This window comes from Synchiropus splendidus, chromosome 1 (genome assembly GCF_027744825.2).
Source record: "Synchiropus splendidus isolate RoL2022-P1 chromosome 1, RoL_Sspl_1.0, whole genome shotgun sequence".
NCBI lineage: Eukaryota > Metazoa > Chordata > Actinopteri > Syngnathiformes > Callionymidae > Synchiropus > Synchiropus splendidus.
Window position 1 is genome coordinate 18,250,758 of NC_071334.1, and position 24,994 is coordinate 18,275,751.

General features: G+C 40.4%; 1 protein-coding gene across 4 annotated transcripts in view; it reads right to left on the reverse strand.

Annotated features, from left to right (window-relative positions):
* Positions 1-226: 226 nt before the first annotated feature.
* impact (impact RWD domain protein) overlaps positions 227-24,994 on the reverse strand; it is a 29,498-nt gene continuing 4,730 nt past the window's right edge. Inside the window, exons 6-11 of one of the 4 annotated variants that reach the window (XM_053884052.1) lie at positions 21,140-21,262; positions 20,975-21,069; positions 20,409-20,482; positions 15,675-15,765; positions 4,635-4,769; positions 227-723 (exon numbers count right to left, since the gene is read on the reverse strand). In XM_053884052.1, coding sequence (XP_053740027.1) covers positions 664-723; positions 4,635-4,769; positions 15,675-15,765; positions 20,409-20,482; positions 20,975-21,069; positions 21,140-21,262 — 578 coding nt within the window. In that variant the 3' untranslated portion in view covers positions 227-663. Of the gene's footprint in view, positions 724-4,634; positions 4,770-8,011; positions 9,035-15,674; positions 15,766-20,408; positions 20,483-20,974; positions 21,073-21,139; positions 21,263-24,994 lie in introns of those variants that run through there. The other 3 variants (XM_053884042.1, XM_053884059.1, XM_053884068.1) reach the window with 3 other exon arrangements.

The following is a 24,994-nucleotide window of genomic DNA, read 5'->3' on the forward strand; positions in this document are numbered from 1 at the left end:
AAACATTCCAGCAAGACGCTCAAAGCCATTTTTTGTCTACACATCTCAATAGGGAGGTTGCGGCAGTGAAACTGCCAATTGCACAGATGAGTGCGGGGTATTTTTAGAAAGCAGTCCTCAGCTGCCTAAAGCCGACCCAGGAGTTGTTAATATGCAGCCCAGGCTTTCTCAGGGATTGAGTGGCACCAAATCGGAGAGGTGAGGCGAAGCCCACAGGAAGGCCCAGGAGGTAAATGTGGGGAGACAACATGCAATTGAGAGACTGGGAATATTCAGTAGACACGTCGCATGCACTCACAGCTACCAGGAAAGGTGAACATGTGAATCACAGGGGGGACGTGCCAGCGCCTCAGTGCTTGTCAAACTTCATCTCTTAACACTCATTTTTGAAAATTGTCTGATCAGATTTCTAGCAAACACAGAATAAATTGTGGCTGAATTTCATTCAGATGCAGATTTTTGTAGTTCACAGAAACTCATCAGCATGAAGGGCTTGTGTCACACATCACCAAAAAATACATTAGTTCAACTGCCAGAACAACTTTTGATCTCCAAGTGACTTTTTATTAAAAAGCTAAACTTAAGAGCACCTAAAGTCATGACGACATGAGTTGGCAGGTGACAGTCAACCATCCAAAGCAACAAATGATTTCCTTGTAAACTTCATTTCATCTTCTTCGTTTTTGGCCTCTTGCTCTTCCCTCCAGATTTAGCAGATTCCTCCTGTGAAAGAAGACAAGACTTAATAGGGCTGCAGAAAAAGTCATGATCTCACATTAGTATTCTGCTTAATTGAGCCAGAGAGTTTTCCGCACTCAACATCGGAGAGCGGCTTTACACCTCGTGACTCAATTTTTGACAGACACTTCAGTTTGAACTCCCACTGTGTTTCCCTGGCTTACTGCAAAATGCAAATTGCAGAGCACTGATTGGCACGCGGCGCTGTGTTTGAATGTGTTCTCGTAATTGCATCAAACCAAACATTCTAGTTTTAAGCACTCTTGTGGATGTCCTCATTATTACTCTCAGAGTGGAGAGGAACTCCTCAGACTCATCAGTTTGATGCTGTACTGAGTGACTCATTGAAACATGGAAAACTGGAGCAAATACACAGGTAAATCAGCTATACTCTGAATTATGGGTTTGAAGAATGACACCTTATTTAATCCACCTTAAGAATTGGTGACTTTTCGTGTGGCTTAACAGGGGTTTCCTCAGAGTTACTTAAAAAACAATTGGAAAACAAATGTTAAACTCAAGAGAATTTTTTTAAACACACAAAATATATTCAGCCAAAACAAAAGCAAGCAAAATGAGTAAGCAATGTCCACGCAATGCACAGGTCAGGATGTCACACATGGCTTTTAATAGTATGCCTGAAGTTTTGTGAGGATTGTGGAAAATAATCAGGTGCTGATCGCTGATCTGGTCCAAGTCAGCCAATCGCATCAGAAATCTCTCATCTGCACAGCGCGATCTGACAAACCAACTCCAGTTCAAAGCCCCAGTAACTGAGTTTCATCGTCATTGAGGTTCAGTAACTATTCATTTAGTATAATTCTTCTCATGAAAATTTAATCCTAAATGTTTGATGTGGGTCTGAAATAATTATTCATTCATTCTTTCTTTTTAATTTAACTAAGAAATTAAACAAAATATCCCATTTTAAAGAGGACAGTGAAAATGCTGTTTGGATGATGTATTAATTTTATTTATGAGTAAAAAGTGCAGCTTTATGAAAAACCATTTTGGTAAATCCCTTGTCATTTGGATTATGAACGTTATTTGCTTAGCATCCGTGCAATGACAGTCTAAATTTGTGTCACGCATGTTGGACTTCAGGGCGAAGAGACTGCAAAGAGGCTGTACAATTTTTACAAATATGAGTGGCAATGATAATGTTAAAAAAAAGAAAGAAAGAAAGAAAGCTGTAACTATTATGGTTAATCATAGAATTGAGAGTCAACAGTGTACATGAAAAGCCTTGTGCACAGATCTCAATGCAGATGTGTTTCAATCATTTTCGGACACTATAATCATTTCCTTGTCTTTTTTTTCCACATCATTCTGCTATTTGCTCCTTCCATGTGTATATTGGTCCAGTAGGCCTGATTTTAATGTGTGTCCGACAGTAGGCGCAAAAACTAGCTTCCATTTACAGCGCACGTCCTCATCGAGCGGAAATGCTTTGAAAACAGGCTCATCAATTCTGAATCTAGCTGCTTTGACCAAATGTATCTCTTATATAATTAAGTTGCAACATTCCCAGGAGAAAAAGTGTCGTGTGTTTTGCATTATCCTAAAAAAAAAAAAAAAGAGATGGAGGAAATTATAGCCTGGTGAAGATCCCTGAAGAATAGATGAATCAGCGCGTTCGATTTCCTTCCGTCTACTGGTTTTAAATGGTTAATCTTCCTGTCAAGACAGAAAGAGGTTGGTCCCAAAATGTTTCTTTCAGAAGTTTATGATTAGCAGGAAAACCGTCTCCCAAGTTTGCAGCCTTTCATCCGGTAAAAACGGCCTCTAATTCAGCGTGACAGAGTCCAGCAGTAGTCCAGCTTGTTGGGAATAAAATCAGGGGGCAGTTTTTGCAGTAAGTGAAGGTTTTGGTTGGCAGTACTTTAATCTCTGCGCGTTGACAGCTCAAAGGTCAATGGGAGAATGAGAGGGAGTAAGTTAGCTGAACCCAAACGACCACATCAAAGCCCAGTAGACAGAACTTCGGGCCAGCGACGGCAAGGAGGAAGTGTTTGATCTTGCAAACATGGAGGAACAAGACACAAGCGAGCCAACATCCCCAATTCAGACAGCAAGTGGTGAAATGAAAGGAATCCAGATGGGAACTGCGAAAACGGCAAGCTCATATCAATCGTCTGATCGTAGGCTGAAGATGACATTCGGAATTCTATGTTTCTATGTTTCAAATATCTTTTAAAAACAACAATTTGGCTTGATACATTTGGCATATGGCATTGATGAGTAAATATCAAACATTCTACGTGAATTTATTCTTGTCATCCACAAAAAAACATGTTGGTACTTCAAGCTAAGCTCATGCTCAATGAAAAAAGTATTGTAAGTATCAGAATGTTGCCAGTAATAGTACACAAGCGTTACAACACATTACTCATTATTCACATTAGGCGGATCAGTAAAAGCAGGGATGACAGCTGACCTGAACGATCGCCCTGATAACATCTGTCACAGTTTTACCTGTGATAATGAAAACCTAGTAACGTACAGTAAAGCTGGGGTTTCACCGAATGCTTGCGGAGTCCTGAGACATCACAGGCACGAATGGGTGGCACCTCTTTGAACCTCACTTGCTGCAATCTAAAAGAGTGCTAGCTTTACTTTTTATGCTTTGGCCTCTTATATTTGCATATTTTTTGACACTCACACAAATGAACCCAGTTTATAAATTCAATAACAGCCAATGGGACCAGGACTTGGTGTGCACTTCCCCTCTTTCCGACAGTGTTGTTTGTAGCTCTTGGATAGTAGCAGTTTTCAATATAGTAGGTTACAATATGCACATTGTTTTTCACATGTCGCAACAGCATTTGTGATTTGTGAAGTTAAGATTCCTCCGTGTAGCAATGAACATTGTCAGGATAATCTCAGGAACAGCATGAGCCAATCTATCACTTCTCCAAGTGTTTTTGTTTTACACAAGTTCATTATTCATTCAACATATTCATTATTTATTCATACTACATTCTCCATTTTTTTTGATACTGTATTGTAAGCTTTTGCTGATATGCTGCTAATACAAAAGGTATTTTTCGATGTTAATATATGTTCCCTAATCTTAAGTGTAACCGTGCACTTTTGTTTTGCATTTTCTATTTACACAGTCGTGTGTATACATAGCTGAGCAGAATACAAGTGTTTGACCTCATGCAAAATAAATTCAGTGTAGCTAGGCAACGGCAGTGTGTGTGTCTGGGCCGACCCCTGCTGTATGTTCATTTGGCACTAGGATGTTGTACGCTTTCATAATATTTGAGATCTCGTACTGTCACCTTTGACCTTGAGCTCATAATCGTAGTTAAGAGTGGGTGCACATGTATCTTGTCATTATTCTCTTGAAAAACTTCTGAAGACACTTGTGAATAAACTTTTCTGCCACTGATGCACACGCACGCATGCACGCAGGCACACGTTTGTATTGCTATCCCTGTGGGGACATTGTAAGGATTCTGATTGACATAAGGCTTTCCGCAGCCTTTTACCCTAAACCTAACCATCCAACATGGCTCACCTTAAACATGACTCTGAACCAAACCTAATCATCAGTTATTTTGAAGTCTTCAACCTCATCCTCAAATTGAGGTTTGGACCCGTGGGGACAGGTACCCACAAGGATATTGTGTTGTCAAAAATTGATCCCCACGAGGCAGTATAAACAAGCCCCCCCGCCACACACACACTATGTATAAAGAAAATAAATAGTTCACCACAGCATCCAAAACGCATCAGATACAGATCAGTTTCCGCAAGATAAAAGACAATAATTATCTGTGGATCAGGTGTTTGCAGCATCAGAAAAGTGTCAGTGAGGACAAACATGATGGATGATGTGTCAGAGAAAGATGACAGAGGAGAGAGTGGTCGGGTGTGGAGCATCTCACTGTGGAGGCAGTGTATCCCTCCTCCACCAGGATGTTTCGGGCACAGTTGTTGATGTGTTTGAAGCGGTCAGGACCCAGTAAAATGCCTCCATACCAGCGAGACACCACCACCAACACATTACGCACGTCCAGAATCTGCCAAGACAAACACAATGCGTGAGCACATTCTTCCACAGTCAGAGTGACAAGAACAAGTCAGAGTTGTACAAACTGTCGCAGTGTTAAGCGGTGACGACAATGGACGGATGAGAAACGGGTCACAACATTTGGATTCTTCACACTGAACTTTGCAGCTCCTCTCTGCATCTCAGTCGATGCTCCGTGTTAAATCGAACCTTGTTTATTGTGGTCATTTAAGCAAGTTAATGTGCCAAACATAAAAAAAAAAGAATGCAGCCGGGAGGAAGAGGATCGATTCAGAATTAAAACTGGACAGAAGTCCAACTCAGATGTTGAACTTGTGAAAGGTAGCTGGCTTTAATTTCCTCTAACTGCAGGGACGTCTCAATAGGCCCTCACACTGGCCGTGAGGGTTCTACTCCCCAGTCATCTGGACCACTCTGTGTGGACGGAGACGCTTGCTATACCATAGGTATACCAAGGTAGGTATGGGAGAATGATCACTTGTGGGGGACTCACCAAACTTTGTTTTATGTACACCAACAAATTCTAAATCATACACACAACAAACAAACATTCACACACTATCGCACCAACAAAACAGACAAATTGGACTTACATTGTATTTCCACGCAATTGAGCTCATTTATCGTATTTGATAAATGATTTTAAATGTGTGAACAAGGCGTCTAATGAGAAAACAAGCCCTTAGATTGACACAATTGTTTAACAGTAGAAGCCTCACGCACCCACTCTTTAAGGTCAAACCGCGTGCGCTACTGTCCCAAATAGAGTGTCGCTTGTCCTTCCTATGGAGGACGACAGCCAACTCTGGTCCCAAAAGAAATGACTCCTCCCATATGTGTCATGGTCCTTTGCCATGCTCCTCAAATGTGCAAGTTCGGACAATCCTCTGAGGGACGCGCCGGACCGCATAGATCACAATGCTCTTCTTATGTTCCGCGGTCTTGTCCTCTGGGTGGACAAGTTTCTGCCTCAAAGTACGGAGGAGTTTGAAGTGCACAAGGATGAAGGGCTTTCTTCATATCGAGTAGGAAATGATCTTGCTGTGTTAATGTTTATTTAACTATCCATCTTTTCCCTCTCCTCTGCGCAGTTTTTGCTGAGAGACATCCACGTGTTTGTGCAGCCACTTTGATGTGTTTCTGTGTCACACACTGAACACTGCTCTTTCAGTATCTTACGAGAAGAGTGTTTGAATTTATCATGAACTTTCACTCAAAACTCATTGATCCTTTTACAGTCATGTGAGAGTCGCTTTCAGATTTTGTGGTTCTCAGGCCAGTTGAATAGAAGATGGGTATATAACTAGCTCCTCCTCCGGGCGATGCAGTCCTATTAGCCTAAATGGTCTGGAGCATTCAGACAGAAAACGTGGTTAATTAACAATCCGTTTTGGCTGATGTTCTCAATTAAGGCCCAGACGTCAGATTTATAATTGTAAAAGAAAGATGCAGATATGGGGCAACCAATGAAGAATTCATTTCAAAGACTGGCTGCTCCCTCTTCGGGCTATGGGGTGAAACAAAGGCAAAGGCTTTATTTAGCATTTAAAATTCAACACAAATGTAAGTACTTTTTACACAAGCACACCTCCATATTCCACATGCTTTATTATTATTATTATTATTAGTAGTAGTAGTAGTAGTAGTAGCAGTAGCAGTAATATTGCTACACAAAACTCTAGTAATTGAGCTGCTCTTGTACATCACCAAGAGCAAGCAATACCAATAATGTGGAACAACAGCCTATATGAGGCTGTAACCTCAAGGGTGCCAAATTCTGGGCAGCAGGCTGCTTTCACCAGTCAGGCCAAACACAAGATAAATAGCAGATGGTGAGGGAGAGTGAAGGAGGACTGGCTTCTGTGTGTTATTAATGTGTTATAATGTATTGAAATTGTAGTTCTGAGAGGACAAGAGGTGTTCATTTTAAAAGTTCATCCAAGAAGTAAAAGAACAACTAAAAAAAGTGACATTAGGAGAAGAAAGTTTTAGTTGGATAAAGAACTTCTCGTAACTTTCCTGAGAAACTGCACAAAACAACAACTCTTCTTTTTCAGTGTCGTATCAGGGATGGGAAGGAGCAGGGATACGAAGGAATCCAATATGCTGCTTTTGTAATGTATTTTTCTTTTCCCAGACAGATCACAGTTTCAGATTTTTCTCTTTGAAATCTATTCTGTTTTCAGATGTTGTGTAAGTTAACTTGAAAAAAGGATATATGCAGTAGCTAATGACTGGAAATGTATTTTAGGAGTGAATCATCACCGCTGTTTCTTCTCCACCCCTTCAACATTGGAAAAAAAAAATCAATGGAAGTCTACGGGGGGATCAAAGTTAATTTGTGGTCCATGTTGCCCTGGATTACATGCTGTAGCTCAATTCAAATGGTGTGAATTTCTACTACGTTTGTCGTGTAAGTTATGATTTATTTGCTTGTGAAAACAGGTCATTATTTGGACTACACATCAAACATCGCATGTATGAGTTTCGTGCACGATCTGACTGCTCTGGCGCTAAGGCTGATGCTAAATGTACAAAAATATCAGGGGTAGAAGAAGCAAACATTGTTGACAGGACTTAAACAGTATAAACAAACCAACACACTGTCATCAGCGACAAGGACATTAAACAGTTCTTGCAAAGTATTACAAGAACACCCACATGTGTTCCTCGCCTGCGTTTCTGTGACATCTCAAGGCTTCAACAAATGTGCCTATTTTCTCAGCAAAATGAAATACGAGCGAGTTTTAGAAATATTGCTTTTGTGATTTGGGACTCAATTCTGACATTTGCTCTTTTCTTTGTTCACACTAACAGCTACATTTCAACAGAACTGATGGAGCAGAGGAGAACGTTTGACAACACAGGTACTGAATGACATGATACTGTTCGCTAAATTCTGGACACTGGCCGATGAATCATTTGAAAGAGTGTAACGTTGACGCATGTGCCAGAGCCTGCGTGGGACTAACAATGTCACACGTGGGATGAAGGAGAAAGATGAAAAACCTACTCAAGGTGTGCTGAGAAGGAAAGTTTGTGAATGAAGAGAAACGTTGCATTCAACAAAGGATATGATCCATCAGTGAAATCATTTAAGTGATCTAGTGATTTGAAGATTAAGAAGAAGACTTTACACAATAGTCCTTCAACCACATATAATACATAGCACTCTTTGTTGCTGCACATGTGGAGTGTTGCGGGTGATATTTGCCAGTGGTTTGAAGCATGGCGTGTCTCCATATGTGCTGCTCCATATAAATAAACTTCAATCAGTTAAGCTTTCAGATGTGGCAGATATAGACCCAAATAAATCCCTCATCTGTCAGCTGGGACCAAAAGCAGAAGAAATGGCAGCTTTTGACTTTCACTCCGCGGTTCAGGAGGAACACGGTTCTACAAGGAGTTGATGGAAAAAGGGTTAGGAGTTTATTAGGAGTTGAGAGGAGGCAATTTGGATCTCAGACATCCACAGGGAAGAGCTGAAACTGCACCAGAGATGTTTATAACTGATAAGTGCTTCTGTTAATTAGTCTAAATAAGTGCTTGTTAATTAAACACAGACCATGGAAAGTCTGTCTATTTAACAGAATAAACAGCGGCCACACATCTCAGCAGTGGACACAAAAACACATCAACGAATCTCCACTGTCCCTGGAATTCTTTTAACCATCTCTTATATTCAAAAGAAGAACTTGGAGAACAATTCACTGCAAATGGAAGACGTCTCACATTTAGGTCTTCACGTTCACATTTTCTTTCTTGTTCAGATGTTTCAAACAGGAAGTGCAGTTGCTTCAAACTGCCGATGACAAACAAAATTGAGACACTTCTGGTGGTCTTAAGCTGTTTTCGCACTGTAGGAGTCTTTTCAGTTCACAGGAAAATTAGCAGAAGCCAGTGAGTTCTCAAAACCATCCTTGCCACAAAGTACGGCGCAAACAGCTTCACTACGCCGCAGGGACAGCGGAGCTGTTTGCGCTATAGAAAGGTCAGTGGTGCTTAAAAATGCATGAGGATCGCTTCTAAACTAGTTTTGAAAACGGGGTCCACCATCGAGACTGACTCATGAAACAAAATAGGCAATGTTCTGATCTTGATTCATGAACTCCTCACTACTTTTATTTATCATGCTTATTGAAGCGCTCAAAATGAGCTGTTTTCGCCTGCGTGTCAGACGTTCCGACACCACAGCAGGTCGCAGCAGGTGCTTCTCGTCTCCAGTCCTCCAGGATATAGACTCCGTTGGCAGAGCTGCAGATATAAGGGCGAAAACAGCACATTTTGAGCTCTTTTAAGTAAAGAAAAACGCTCGTGATTTCATGGGTTTGATGTGATGAGGCTCAATATTTTGGCAGCATGACGCACTTTAGCCACATCATGTTTGCTGTGAACATACATAATAGTTGAAAGTCCAAGCAAGCGAATCATTTTATGACATAGACTGTCTGGTTTTAGCAGCATAGTGAGAGTTTGGAATAATGAGGCTGCATCTTGAAAAAGAAAGCTAACCAATTAGCTTTTCTTAGAGGAGGAAAATACACATCCTTCTCACATCCTTCTCAGACTGCCTTATCTTTCAACAATTAGCTAGGGTGGAAACACAAAGGCTGTAAGTGGTGCGACTGGAAGAGAAGTCATTCTGTGAAGTCTGCCAGTGGAGAGCATCATCAAGCTTGAGGAACACACTTGGTCATGTTTGCAAAATTAATCACAAAAGGGCCCCTTTAAAAGGAACAAAACTGAGGAAATAAAAACGTCATGACAAGCAGCATCACAGCTTAAACACACACTGCAAACGTGTAAATATTAACCACAAGACATTGCTCATCCACTTTATGACTGGTGAGAGTGAGCTGTCATTGGGCTGAGATCCAAATATCGTTGAAAATAAATGAAACTTCACCGCAACTCGATTACAAACACGCGACACACTTTAAAAACGACCTCCCCCACCAAGAGATGAGAGATTATTTACGCATTCACTTCACGCTGGATCAGAGCCCAACACTGGTTGGTAGTGTATTTGAATGAAGATAGAGTATCTCTCACACCCGCTATGTGCTGTGCGTTATTGTTTTTTTTTTTTGGCTGGTCAATTTACGCCGCAGCCTGTTGCAGGCCTCATTTAAAGAAAACCACCGCCACAAATAATCAGATCACAGTGGAGCTCAGCTCTCCGAATGCAACCTGGGTGAATGCAAATGAGCATGTTACGCCTCACAAAAAAATGTGTGCCGTGCTTTGTAGCAGCCTGCATTTTAATAACAATCCCCTTTATCACCCGGCACCACTCAGGGAGCCCAAAATGGACATCTGTTCTACATATCCGTAGAGGTACAAGATCAGGGCTCGGTGGAAATCCAGAGAAAGTGCCTGTATTACTCCCGGTAATCAAAATAATCAAAGAAGTTAGCAAAATTAAATTCACTAATTTACTTCATTTCAACGCTCTGCCGCAGCCACCGATTCCTCTGAAACGTCCGACTGCTTGAACCGCAGAGAGGGACAAATTGGCTCATTGCGTCGCCTCCAACAAAAAGTGCAATCTGTCATCAGAGGGGTCTCATCCACATCTGGCAGCCGCCGGTATTCATCAGCCCCAAATTTTTATTCATCACCTCAAACTTGCACGTTCACTGGCAGAGCGTGCAAACCCCCAGTGAGGAAGTGGGGAATGAGATGCTTGTGCAGATGAATGAGATTAGAGAAGAAAAGATAAAGGAGAGAGCACTTCACCTAAATTGCTGCGAGGACGTCACAAGTAGCAGTTTAATCAGTGTGTTGCTACGACGGATGATCAGGAAGACGGCGCTCCTGATACTGTCACTGAGCTGCAGCAACCCGATGAAGCTCGGCACATTGAAGCAAAAGACAATATAGCTTTTCAAAATCTGATAACCCCAAATATTCCTAGTAACGGAGAAAGGAATTTCATTAGATCTCATTTGGACCGATTGCTTGGATTGATAAAGAGTTCCACATCAGCGGCAAATTTAGCTGCATCTCAAACACGACTTTCAATGTTATGTCCCTTTTCAAATTGAAGCTACAGGGCAGAGCTGCCGGATATTGCCGTCATCTTCAAATGATAAGGTCATGCCTTTGACTCCTGCTGAGAAACCACGTGGCTTTAGCGTTTTCTCGCAATACTTGGCTGGTTTTTTAGAGGAGAGTCGGGGTTCGGCCCACGAGCCCCAAACCACAGCTTTATCGCAACACATAAATTCACGGGCAGCATTTCCATTGAAAGCTGCTCTGAATCTTTTCAGTGTCGATTAAACCTGTTCTCACTATTTGTTATCCCTTTGTCCTCCTCTGCAGCTGTTTGGGGGTAATTTACAACAGAAGCAGCTCGGAAAACCAATGACTATCCAGCCATCAAGTGACCAATGTGCAGTAATGATTCAGTCCTGATAGTTAACCTTTGTTTTAATTTGAATGAAAAGAAAAAACACAATCCTTTTCGTTGACAAAAAAGACAGAAGAGAATATTATTACTGTTATTATTTATTTATATTATTATTAACAAAAGTTGCACTTTATTATAACTAATCTATACTGAGCTAAAAATCAAAATTCCAAATAATATTAATATTAAATTTAATACAGTAATAGGTAGACAGTGGGCTTGCCGATGTACTGGTGGGGTTGAAAAAAAAATCCTCCGTGTGATGGTGGGACGGATGTACTGACAGAAGGACTGTGACAAACTATCGATAAGGCGAACTATCGCAATATTTCACCTTAAGATATATTATCGATATACTCTTGTCGTGTATCGACTATTTATGATAAATTAAGTACAGCCGCTATACACGCTTCCATCGTTCTGTAGTCACTGAGGGCAGTGTGTCACCGTCTTAGATGTCATCCAGCGTCCCGGGTGCGCTCCAAAGCACAAGTTGCATGAAAATTGGGGGTGAAGACGAAACAAACAGCGGCGCTATGGCGGACTCGATTTGTACTTTTGTTAAATTGTAAATTGTACTGCACAATTCAAATGGCATGTTGAATCAATTTTACTTCTTGTTTGTTTTTGACATAATCTCTCCAGCGAGTCCTGGGTCTTCCCCGGGGTCTCCTCCCGGTAGGACATGCCCGGAACACCTCCCCAGGGAGGCGTCCAGGGGGCATTCGGATCAGATGCCCGAGTCACCTCAGCTGGTTCCTCTCGATGTGGAGGTCCACCCCGAGCTCCTCCCAGATGACCGAACTCCTCACCCTATCACCTATGGTCATGAGCTTTGGGTAATGACCGAAAGGATGAGATCGCGGATACAAGCAGCTGAGATGAGTTTCCTCCGCAGGGTGGCTGGGCGCACCCTTAGAGATAGGGGTATTAAGAGAGAGACATTATCGTTATTGTGAGCTGTCTTAGTACCCTAAGACTCCCAGCCTTAACTGACAGACAGCTGTAATTGTGACTAGCTAAAGGGTGGCAGATATGTAGACTCACCGATTGGTGAGAAGAAAGAGAGGAAGAAGAGATGAAGAACATATGAAGGCGCTTCACTGCACTCATGTATGTCTGTTTCAGCTAGGCTGAACAGCAGAGCTTGGTCCTACAGACGATCAAACATGTGCTTCTGACATAGGCTCCAACCAATCGTGACAAAATGACTAGATCTATGAGGACTCAAGTAAAATTATCTTAATTGACCCAAATAAGAGGGCAGACTCTCTTTGATGTTTCTTCCATAATATTAATGACCACTTGCTTTTATGTTACAAATCTGAGTGTTTTCTCCATTTGATCTAGGAACACCACATAATGAATCTTGGACATATGTATGTGTAAACCTACGGATGGGAAAGGCCAAGTGATTTACCGTCATTTGCTCATCGACAAAGACAAATTTGACCTTGGTTGTTAAATATCACGCAAATTGAAATACAATTATTCTTGAAAATGATAGGAACAGCGTTTTATCTCTCAATAAAGTGATTATCATAAAGTAATTGCTCATAATGCATGTGTATTTTTCATTTTAATAAGAGTTCAATTTGTCGCAGTACTTTCGGTTTAAATTAGATCCCCCCCAAAAAAACTCATTAGCATTTAACAAATGCAAATGTAGACTCACACATTTTTCCTATTGGAGTATGAATGGATTGCAGAAGTCTTATTTAGGTCACATGATGAAATACCGATTTCACTCTTTGCGTCTTTATTAAACCTATTTTAAATCTTCTTTTTGTACGCAGAAAAACACGAGAATTTATTAAAAAAAAAAAAAAAAAAACATGATCCATCTTCCCAGGAAATTGTATCAGAGACGTCAAAGTCAGACACAGCTTGATTCATCTGTATGCAGCACACAGTTTTGGGGTTCCAGGGAACAATTTCACACCGCTTTATCTCTCACTCGATCACGCTGGCACAGTTGCCTGCCATCATCGCACGAAAAAGGATGAACTTTGACAGGAGTCATGCATGTCACCCAGGCAAGATGGGAAATGACTTGACACAGACCGTGAACAGAACTACAGCGGGCCAATAAGGCGCTTCAGCGACGGGACATTAGTTGTTTGGTCACAAATCCTTAACTGGTCTTCAGTCAACATTAGAGCCAAACAACCCAGAGTGTGGGCAGTTTGACTTGTTAGTGTGACGTGGGTGTATTTGTGTGAATCATTCCGCCATCTGATACATCAGCCAAAAGCAATGAGAAACTAAAAGAATAAATATGTGCAAGAGTGGTGACGACAGCGTGGAAACACTCGCAGTGTAGGAATATCATTTTACACATCATGTAAATATTAGTCATGTAGTGGAACAGAACGTCAGTGAGTACAATTTCTGAGATATCAAAGAGTGTACAAGAAAATAAAGATGATGTGACATTGACTGAAATGAAACGAACATCCTGCCGATCAAAAACGGCAATTGGTTAAATAATTAGGGCACATTGAAAGCTTACTATCACATCAAGCCACATTCATCGTCTGCCGATTCTACTTAAATTGGTGTTTTTGTGTGGGCATTGAAAATATTTCCACAAAAAGTCCATTAAACCCAAATTAATTTCATTAAATATGTAATCACCGACACAAAATGATGACAGTTGTCGACCATTTTGATCATCGTTTTTAAACTGCCGTTAGAACGCTGTCGACGGCAGATACAAAGGTGTGCGCACGTTCACCATTTTTGTGAATTTACTCATAAAAGAGGAGCTCAGTCGTTGAATGACTGTCATGTAACGTCTCTCTGAGTACAGCATGATTAGTTAAGAAAGAAACTGTGATGTCGACATCTGAGTGTATGTTTGTTTGGTGTAATGGAATGAACTCATGAATAAAGTTTTATACGATGAGTGGAGTAAACACGAGTATGCCGAGTCGGAAAATTGTTAAAATGAATATATGAAAACGAATAGCAAAAGCATATTATTTTATATTTGGAAACATCTTTAAAGCTTTGGTTTCCAAGGAAAAAATAAAATGACATGCATAATAAACTGTTCTTCACTCTGCTCCTTTTCAATTTCACTATCATGCCAGAGGATATGGTCAGAATTGTATAATGTATTGAAAGAAGCCATGTGATATATAACATGTAAAGTAACACGTTAATTTGGAATGCATCAGAAGAATTAGACATCCCTCCATTCATCCATGAGAGGTAGGTTTCAGAACATAACTCAATTACATGTTTAATTCTAAGTGGAACCCGTTTTCTCCCACACTCCTTAGATGCCACACCTCTCGGGTGTGCAGCATCAACGACGTACGGCACATTCACAGAAAAGAAAATACCTGACATCACAATGAGACGGATCAATGAGAAGCATAATTGGTTCAGAAGTTAGATTTGACAGATACATGATCCAAGTAATCTGAGAGTCCGTAAGGGGGGGGTTGGAGGGGCAGGTTTGACAAACACCATCCAGTCTTTTTGATGGGTCTGACTGGAAGGAGTTTTTTTTTCAGTGATGATTTCTGGTGACTGCATTTCATTTTAATTTATTTTATATGGAACAAAATAAACAGCCGATGCACCTTACAAGATGTAGACTGGCAGCGCCAGGGCTGTATTCTCGCCCATAAAATAAATGAAAAACATGAAAAAAAAGATGCATTTCACTGATCAAATCTCACACTGTTAACAGAATGGCTACATCTAAATAACAATTTAAACGTTGGTATCTTCAAAGCCCAAAACGTTTCATGTGCTGTGTCATTTTGGCAAGACGTTAGTAGCTGCATTTCATGTAAGCAAACATTGAAACCAAGTGACATCACACCACTATTTATGTGTTGACCTTCTAAACCTCCCTCTGTTGATTAAAAACCCTTCTTCATCTTTCAAGACAATAACAGCCACAGTTAAAAATTCGCTCCGTGAACTCCTCAGTGGCGTTATTTATCCAGTGCAAAGGTCATGAATGAGTTTCTGTGGGGAGTTCTGATAATGTAATGGGAACTTTAGGCAAAGGGACTCTGTGAAACAAAGTGTTTTGTGAAGGTGCCAAATTTGTTATCTTTCAAAACTACTTCATCGAAAGTGGATGAAGATTGTTAGGTATTTGTGAAGGTGACATCTTACCAACACTGTAGAAAGCTCGTAAAACATGAAAAAGTGGAAGCCTTTAAATCAAACATCAGACAATGATAAAATCATGGATGCCAACTGTTTCAATTTTCACATCGCCATTGCATGCAAACAGCTACCAACAGAAATGAGGTGCCACAGAGGTCAACCCTTGGACCCATGGGACAGCTACCTTGTTTGCATCATAACAGTAATGTGCTATGATACCTCCTGCTGAGGACATCAACAAAATACTGCTGCTTTCTTCTCAACACGTACATTTGAGGTTCAGTGAAATGCCTCTCATATTCGATGTGATGCTGCTGTAAAGTGACTTTTGTTAATCCGAGCAATCACCTGCAGTAAATGGAGTAATCTCCCCCCTGCCGCAGTTTCCCCGTCATCTTCACAGTCCTGAAGGAAGCTTTGCTTATCTTCGCAGAAAATTCTACAACAGACAACACAATGGCAGGTCGGTATGATGGTGAATAATATTCAAACACTGAGCTCCGAGAGATTTCAGATAAATTACTCTGGGGAAACTTTTTTTTCTTCCTAAGTGGTCTAAATGTCAACATCCCCTCTTGGTGAGTAATGACCACCCAGGCAGTGCAACAGACGCTCGACACCGACCTCATTAAACGCAGGCAGGCTTATGTCAGCAAACACACGACTGGATCTTTTCATACACATTCACGCACACGTTCATTGCTATGATGCAGAACACCGTCTGGAATAAGACTATTCCTGGAGCCGTGAACTATTTATAGGAGATTAAGGCTGTCACGACATGACACAAGGTACACAAGCACACAAACCTTTGAGCAATAACCAGCAACGGTTTTAAGTTTGTTGTAAATACAATAACAGAACAGAACTTCTCAATCTGCACCTAAGGGAACAAGTAAGAAGAAGGACCCTTAAAGAAAAATCTGGATAATGTGCACAGGCTTTGTCACTAGATCAGTAAAGTAAAGGCAGATTCCTCTAGTATTATATTAAAGAGAGCTGTATTCATGACCACGTTTCTTGTGATTGATTCATTCATTTTCATTTAGTACTTTATAACTGTAATTCATTGAATGTACGCAATTGCGAAAAAAAAAAAGGGAAAAACAATTGTTGCCTTTACACAGACCAATCTAATAAGTGCCTGATCCAAATGAATATGAGGCATGTGAACTGTCTTTCTGAATAAAATGCCCTGATTCAGCAGGTGAACAAAACTTCGTTCAGCTCGCGAGCGGTGTATCAGGAAGCTGGTTGATCGAATCGGCGTCCGTGCGTGTGCACACCCAGTCCGATCATCTATGCTTGTCTGGACTGATTGTTGTGTCAGCGCTTATGACACGAGCAGATATTAATTCGTCACAAACAAGAGTCCAGCGGCAGTGTCCGTCTCTGCAATTGAAGTACTACGCGCAGCAGAAGAGCCGCCTGCATCAACAAACAAAACCACTTGCTGCACCGGGTGAACGTTAGTTTCACAGTGATACAGAACAAATGTATGCAGACACAAGTAGAACACGAACATGAACGGAACAATATAATGGCCCTTTGTTAGAATGTGTTGCTAGGTAACGCATGGCAGTTTGTTATAACAAATGCATCTAGGAAGTGGTCTGTCGGAAAAGTCTCTTCTAAGCTTCCAGCTATTTACAGTTGTCCGTACAGTACCTCGAATGCCACAGTAGTGGAGTTCAGATTAAATGCTTGCTGAATGTGGACTATTATCTGAATCTGATTGTATCCTTTTGCACCATAAAAACAGGGAAGACTTAAATCTCTGAACAGAATACATTCACTCGGATTGAGAAAATGTGCCCATGTAGGCGCGGCAAATGTTTGATGAATGAATGAACTTCAAATGAAGACATATGAGTTCAAGTTTTGGGATCTGTTAAGAAACCAATGGTCAGAGATCTACAGTAGGTGAAGAGGAGATTCAAGCATGGTGGAACGGATGTAAATGACTGTGCTGAGTAGCAGCTGGGTTAAACAGAAAGCATTATAGGACAGTAGTGTGACCTGTCATGATGCATGGTTTAGGGACTGAAGCAGATGCACAAAGACAGGAAATAGAGTGACAAGAGAAATGATCAGATCAGCGGGAGACCAGACATAGATGGTTATGACAAAGAATGTCCAATGGAAGTTGCATTTCTATAACCAAGGTTCATGGACATCAAATAGGTTGACACAAGTGTGACTAGTGAGGATGATCAAGGTGGTCTAAGGCGGAAGAGGCTGATGGGAAATGCCAAGAGAATGAAGAAATAAAGGGTGTTTAAGTAAGAGTCACTGGATATTTGTGAATCGGAGAATATCCAACATCACAGGTGATTCACAAGAATTTATTTTCTGAGCAGCTTGCTGCCTACAGGAGGATGTATGTGTACCAATATAATTGCAGAGTCTCAGCCTTATCTGAGCCAGCAGAAAATCTTTGAATATAGGGGATCGGCAAAATGCTCACACAGCCGTTAACAAAACAAATACCCTTGGCTTCTCTGAACCTCCCCTCGGCTGAATGGTTTCACTCACGGTGCTTTTTCATTATGGCAACTGCATATTGCCAAGGCACACCTAAACATCTGGACTGATCAAGTACTTAGAATGTATAGGGGGCGCCGTTGGCTATCATTAAGGGAAGCAAAGACAAATGGCAAAGAAAACAAATGAGGATTAGTGGGAACAGCAACACGGAACTGTGCTTTAAAAACAAGTAGTAAAGGTAGTGAAAACTAGGATAAGGTTTACAGAGCTAAAAGGAGATGATAAGAGTGCAAGAAAAGAGTGCAGGCAGGGTGGATGTGCAGAGACAACAGTTAGAGGTGATCAGAGTAGCAGCAAGAGTGAACAGGAATCTCTATAGGACAGTAGTGATATCTGTCATGACATATGGTTCAGAGAGTGACACGATGGCAAGAATTGGAAGAGGCAGAGTCAGGTGGTTTGGACATGTGGAGAGGAGAGACATGGAATATGTGGGATGAGGAATGTCAGAAATTGAAGTTCTAGGCAAAAGAAGAAGAAGACCGGAGGATATTAAGAGGACAGGTTTCAGTCGGGAGGAGACTGATCGGCTGTGGCAACCACGAATGACACAGAAGAAGAATATGATTCATTGAGCTGGTTGCCTTCTTATTGAAATTTACAGTACAGGTTCTGAGAGCAGAATCGCTCACAGGCAAAGATATTTTGCTTCAAGTCTCTTCACAGGCATGAATTGGCAGAAATGGATGAGGGACATTCCATTCTTTTTAAGAATAAGATTTGGCTTTTGTGGTATAAAATCAAGAAGTCATTTTAACATGATTTGGATACATTTGGCATTCGGTTAACAGTTTCATGGTGGGGACAAGGGTCAGGACAGAATTAGCATTTGGTGATGAATCTGAATTCGAGGAAATAGAAAACTAGAAATTAAGTTGAAACTCAGTTTATGGAGGGATTTCTCTGCCATCGAGATTTGAAAACAAAAAAAATAATTTGAATACAAAGAACAAAATTTTATTTAAAAAAAAAATCCGAAGAATAATGTTTTGATGCTCAGTTATTAAGGTTTGAATACGAAAAAAAAAGTTTTACATAGCATTTTAAAAACTTTTCAATAGAGCCTGAGAATTAACAGTTAGTAATATGAACTGTTTTTTCGGTATCAAATTGTATTTTTTATTTTTTTTGTATTGTATTTGTAATTTTTTGTTTTGTATTTTTAAAAAAAAGTTTTTTTCAGATTTGAAACTTTTTTTTACGATTAAAAATTTTTTTTTTACAAGTTCAGAACTGATGGCACAGAAATGGTGTTGGGGGCGTGTCCTCGCTCTGTGGGCGGAGCCGAATCAAGACTGACAGCACTCAGAACCGCAGTTTGAGGTGTGATGTTTACAGGCAACACGGATATTGTGATGCTGTAAAAACACATGAATATGTGGATGAGTCACGTGCATGTCGAATAAAAAGTGCAGATACAACACTGCTCCAATTTACATGCTATTTAAGGTGCAACTCGCCATCAAACTCGATATGAGAGAAGTTAATATATATAATGCCACGCCGCATGATTCTGTGATGACATTTCAAATGTCCAATTTCCTTTTCATATTCAAACCTTAAAAACAGGGCATCGAAAAATTATTTTTCTGAATGTTTTTTTTTTCGAATTCAATTTGTTTTTTTGTATTCACATCTTGATGGCAGAGACATCCCTCCATAAAAGTTGAAGCTCATTTTACAACAAGACAAGCTACACATCCATGTTTCAATGACTCATTTGCAAGAACAGCGGCAGCTCAGCACGAGTTGCACGTTTGACCATAACCTACTTCCATCTCATCATGATGAGAACGGAAACACGACTTCACACAAAGTTGGTTCGTGACAGCCTGAGCTTCCACAGACTTTATAAATTAGTTATTTTCTTACAACCATCCCACAAACAAAACCACTTCCTGCTGGTAGTTGAGAGAAATTTCAAAGGAAAAATAACCTCATTTTTGATTTAAAAAAAATCTGCATTTGGTTCTGTCACAGTTTTATTATTAAATTATAAATAAATGATCATAAATAAGTCAACCAACACAACAATCGTAATTTTGAGTGCACATCTGCATCATTAAACACTACGCCAGAGCAGCTGCATATTGCAAGCATCAATGTTAGCAGTAGTTTCAGCTCCATGTTAAAGTGTGTTGGACCGATCATGATGACTCACTCAGGCGCTAAATCAAAAATAAGATGGTGACTAGATCCACAAGGGGATTTATAAGCCAACTCACCATGCCGCAAAACAAAGTCCCAGGATCACTGCTGACGTTAATTATATGGACACGATTCTACAAGCCACCCATCCCTGCAGCACATGTCTGGCAAAGAAAGCAGCTCCATCATCCTTGTTCTGACATGCCAGTTCATGCAGGAGATTGTCTCATGTGTTTCCTTTCTCAAAATGTCTCTTTAATTTTACGATATCTGTCTGAAATTGAAATCACCACAGCTGATCCCGGCACTGAATTGACTGGATTATTTCCACCAGTTGGGTCACAATAAGGAAATCTAAATCCGTCATTGTGGCACTGCAAGACTGACCTGTAGGCGTAAATGTTGTGTGTGGCACTCGCTACTTTCTTGTTCTCGTACAGCTTCTCCAGAACCATTTTCACCTGAAACATGACAAGACAGATGCACAGTGTTGGTGAGCGTTGGTGTCTCGTGGAAGAAAAGTGTGGCACAGCTGTTCGTCGTCTGAACGCCTTTCACAGACAGAGTTCTTGAGTAATTGTTTACCTGAGGTTTAGTCTGACAAACTATGACAGCGGCATCACTTGTGCAGACATCAAAAGACACTTTCCAGGGCGATAAAATTCAAACTAATTAGTGTCGCTTCAGATCACTGCATACACAAACCCATCTTCAGGATTTGTCTGAATTTAATTGTAATTTTCTCTTTTCTCCTTCACTCCGTGTTCACGCATCTGTTGTGAGGATTTTTTTTAAGTCAGTAATGAGCTGCAGTGTGATCATGAATGTTATTATTATTATTATTATTATTATTATTATTATAGTACATGTACAATGTGACTGATCCCCCAAGTTCTTTTTAATTCATCGATAAGTAAAAGTGCTAGTTTTGCATCTGGGGTTCTTCTGTTTACCTGTCTGGGCGTCACCACTTGGGCTAAATGAGGCTGGAAGGTACTTCGTCGGTCAGTGATGCAAACTCCATGTTTTATCGGAGGAGTCTCTTCGTCTTCTGGGGGCAAAATACACTGATCAACTGCTGGGTGTGTAACGTGAGGAAAGACTGGCTCATACTGCACCATGTGGATGGTCTAAGAAGTGATGAAGGCTGTCGTTCAGTTTGAGGCCACTGAAGTCTGGTAAATTATCAGCATCCTCATCAAGGTCTTCAGCAGTTAGATTCACTTTGTCAGGCTGATTCACTGAAATGAAGAAAACAAGCCAATATTTTTCATGTATGGCCTGATAAGGCTGTGACAAGGTTAGGCATTATAATAAAAGAATGAGCTTTGAAATGGTGGATGGAATAAACCTTCAGACACGCTGAAAAGATGCCAACCCATTAAGGTTGTGTTCTCAAAAGCAGGTATGAATTTCACTTTTGATTTTGTAGAATCAAATTTTGTGGCCCAAATCTGTGGCCTAACCAATGTTAAGTGTGTTCAAACTTGGGGATTGAATCTGGTATGCCATTTTATTTATTTTGACTTAACATTATCCTAAACAGCATGTGGATTTACACAGAGTTTCCACTACTACTACTACTTTTTTTCCTACAAGCTGATACCGACTCTTCAATAATGAAACCCAAAACTATTGGGGTTCACAATGAAAGGTAGGAGAGGAAATATATGCACGGCTGTGTTCCTGTTGTGAGTCAGTGCTGCTGGTGGAGGAGGGATTTTTGACACAAAACAAAGAGATAAGAGTGGATGCCTCCAGCAAAACAACAAACCACCGAAGAATTCAACGTCAGACTGACGTTCAACTCCGACTAGACAGCTCCAAAACATGTATTCAGTTTTTCCAGCATTATGTGGTAAATCTGGACCCTGCTGTGCATGCCAATTTGGTGTGACAGCTGTCTGGCCCTGTTACTTGGCCCAAATATTCCAATGTTCTGGTCCAAATATTTTACAACGACATTAACAGTGACTGTTCTCCAGTTAAAACTTTGTTCACTATATTCAGCAGACCAAATAGTCTAGTTCAATGAAACGACACAGGCAAAGAAATAATAGCTTTTACTTCGTAACTTACCAGACGCTGTAAAATGCATAACTGGCTCATCTAAACTGGATTGAATCAGCTAAAGCTCAAACTTTTCAGCTTCTTTTTCAGTATGTTTTAACGGCACACATTGAATTTTCAATAAAATATTTTTGATGAAAAGCACATCATCACTCAAAGGTTCATAAAATAAACTTGTCATCGTTCGTCTGACAGTTTATCACTCATCGCCGCTGAGATTGGCATCATTTGTCCTATACATTCAAGGGAAGAGTATATCAAGGTCAAGAGTCTGTCGACGCTTCGCGGCTGTGCGCTTCACCACTGCAAGCAAAGGTCTCCCATGTTGGCTGGCAGGCTGGAAGCCTGGCATTAACTGACACCTACTGAGCGACTTATTACCAAATTACCATCACCTGACCTTAACTCTGACATTAAGATTGTTTTATGACAAACTATAGCTAGGCACAAATTTTGCATCCTCTGCAATTGGAATCACTAAATACCTTCGTGGAGTTGATTCATTGAGAGACACAAAAACAACTAATCCATTGTAGATATAAATCAGCCTAAACTGATAAGATGCACAACAATAAGGCCTAAAAAAACAACAGCACATGTTTAAAATTGCAGCAGTGTTTTCTTTCTTTCTCATACAGAAGGACAGCAGTGCATTACTTATTTTCATGAGGTATTTATCTGGAGTCTGTGAAGTATCTTCACTGTTCAACAAATTTAGTCAAATAAATTATTTCCTGTGTAGCTTTCATGTATGACTCCTCGATAACTCCTGTGCAATGGAATACATCTGATCAGGACAGTATTTTTTGGTAGCACTTTACTTTCAGCTCACATCAATCATGCATTATGAGTACATATATTTGTTAGATTTAATACATTTATAAGGCTGGTAATGATACCTGGAAACTTGTGACAAGATTATAAAGGACAATAAGACACTTCATCTTAGAATCTCAGCCCACAACCATAAACTAACGCTAGCCCTGATCCTCACCACACTGTGTAATGTAAATATCCCTATTCTCTCAGATTGTGTATCTTATAATACTTTACATTACATACAGTAAAATCATTTTGTTAAGATGGTAGATATCCTGTAAGCACATGGAGAAAGAAAAAGCCAAAAATGTGGCAAAATATTGACCAGGCATCTAGTAGATGGGAGTAAAGATCTCTAATATGAACTTAATAAACTTACTGTATAATAATTAGATTGACTGCTCAAAACGGACAAAATATTACTTTATACATTTAAAGTGTTTTCCTGTGTTTTTACAATTTATTCAGTTCTATATCAAGATTTACTTACTTACTGCAGATTATAAGTACAATTATATTGATGGTTTTTATTTCATTTTGTAATTTTCGCAGTGATTTTCGCAGTGATAGCAGTAGCATCCACCAGTATTTTTTTCTTTTGTGCAGAAAACAGAAAACGCACCTAATTCAGAGTAGTTCTGCCACGATGCAGTTAAAAGTACCAGGAGTGAAGAAGCTCAGGTTTTCATTGGGTGTGTTGCGATTAGAGAGGAGACACAGTGGACATGATGCACTGTCAGAGGTGCAGGTAGCAGGTAGCAGAAGTAGAACCATTAAGGTTCATGGATGTGGTACAAGAGGACACAAAGTGGCCAGGTGTGACCAGGGAGGACATAAGGACTTGATGTGGTAACCCCTGAAGGCAAATACCAGAAGAAGAAGCATTTAATTCCACTATTTAAAATGCTTAAAGCACCATTATCTTGAAAGGTAACATTTTTGAAGACTCAAATTCAGACTATGGCACTGCTCTGCTGTCACAGACATAGTTTTTCATGTGGTCCTGTAGAGTGAAACGCTAAAGGGCAGTTAAACTTGTAGCCATGATTCAGGCTTTGGTTAGAGTCTGTTTATCCCGAGGATGAGAGAGAAGACGCAGATTGCTAAAATTCGAGACACAAAGATAATTGAAACCCACATATTGCACAGTAGCTAGCAGCATTATAGTTGATTCCTCAGATGAGTGTAAACGGAATTTAATGAGGTTTTATTGGGTTGTGAATTTGCCTCAGCACAGAGCAGCAGGAGGCCAAACTGAGTTTATGTTCAAATCGCAATGGAGTAATGAGGGAACGTGTCACCCCGAGCAACAGAGCTCCTCTTTGATGCCTTTTTAATTGTTGGACAAATATAAATCTCTCCTTCACAGAGGAATAGTGAGGGAATCTGAGCACACAGGCAGTATTGGTTAGTTCTTGCCGGGGAACGCCAAGTTTGGCGCTTTAATGTTGTTCAGGGACAAAACACAACATAAACAAATCTTTACGGCCTTGGTCAAGCTGCTTATGTATTCCCACTGGTGTTAGAGCAGCCCAAATGTCACTCGACGGCTTTTGAAGAAGTAGCTTTTGGTATTCCATCCAACAAACATTTGGCAATTCTCTGGATTTATCTTTCAGATAAGCGTTCAAGCAACTCTGTTTTTTATTCCCAATTCATTCGCTATTATGTTCAATTCCTCTTTTAAATCTTTTTTGCATCTTCAGTCATATTTCCACAGGGTGCACTGAAAGGGGATAAAAGCCAAGCGGACTCTTCTGAGGGGAGCTTTCGCAACTTAAACTTATTGCCACGTGAATTGCCTGGGAGATGTTCTGGTAGACAGTTCATATTTTCCTTCGCTGTCCCCATAAAGATTCAGCGTGACATTAGAAAGGGCCGTGCTGCTTTCTGCCGTCAAGACAAGTCTCTTTAGAACACCCAGTTTTATGGATAAACTTGGAGAAAGCCATTATTTTGGAACCCTTTAAATTACAAAAATGCTGTCAAGGAAAGAGGAGGCATTACACAGATATCAATCTAAATGTAATGCCGTCACTCAAGTCGGACACAAAGGAGTTCTTGAATGCTCCACTGGCTTTTGT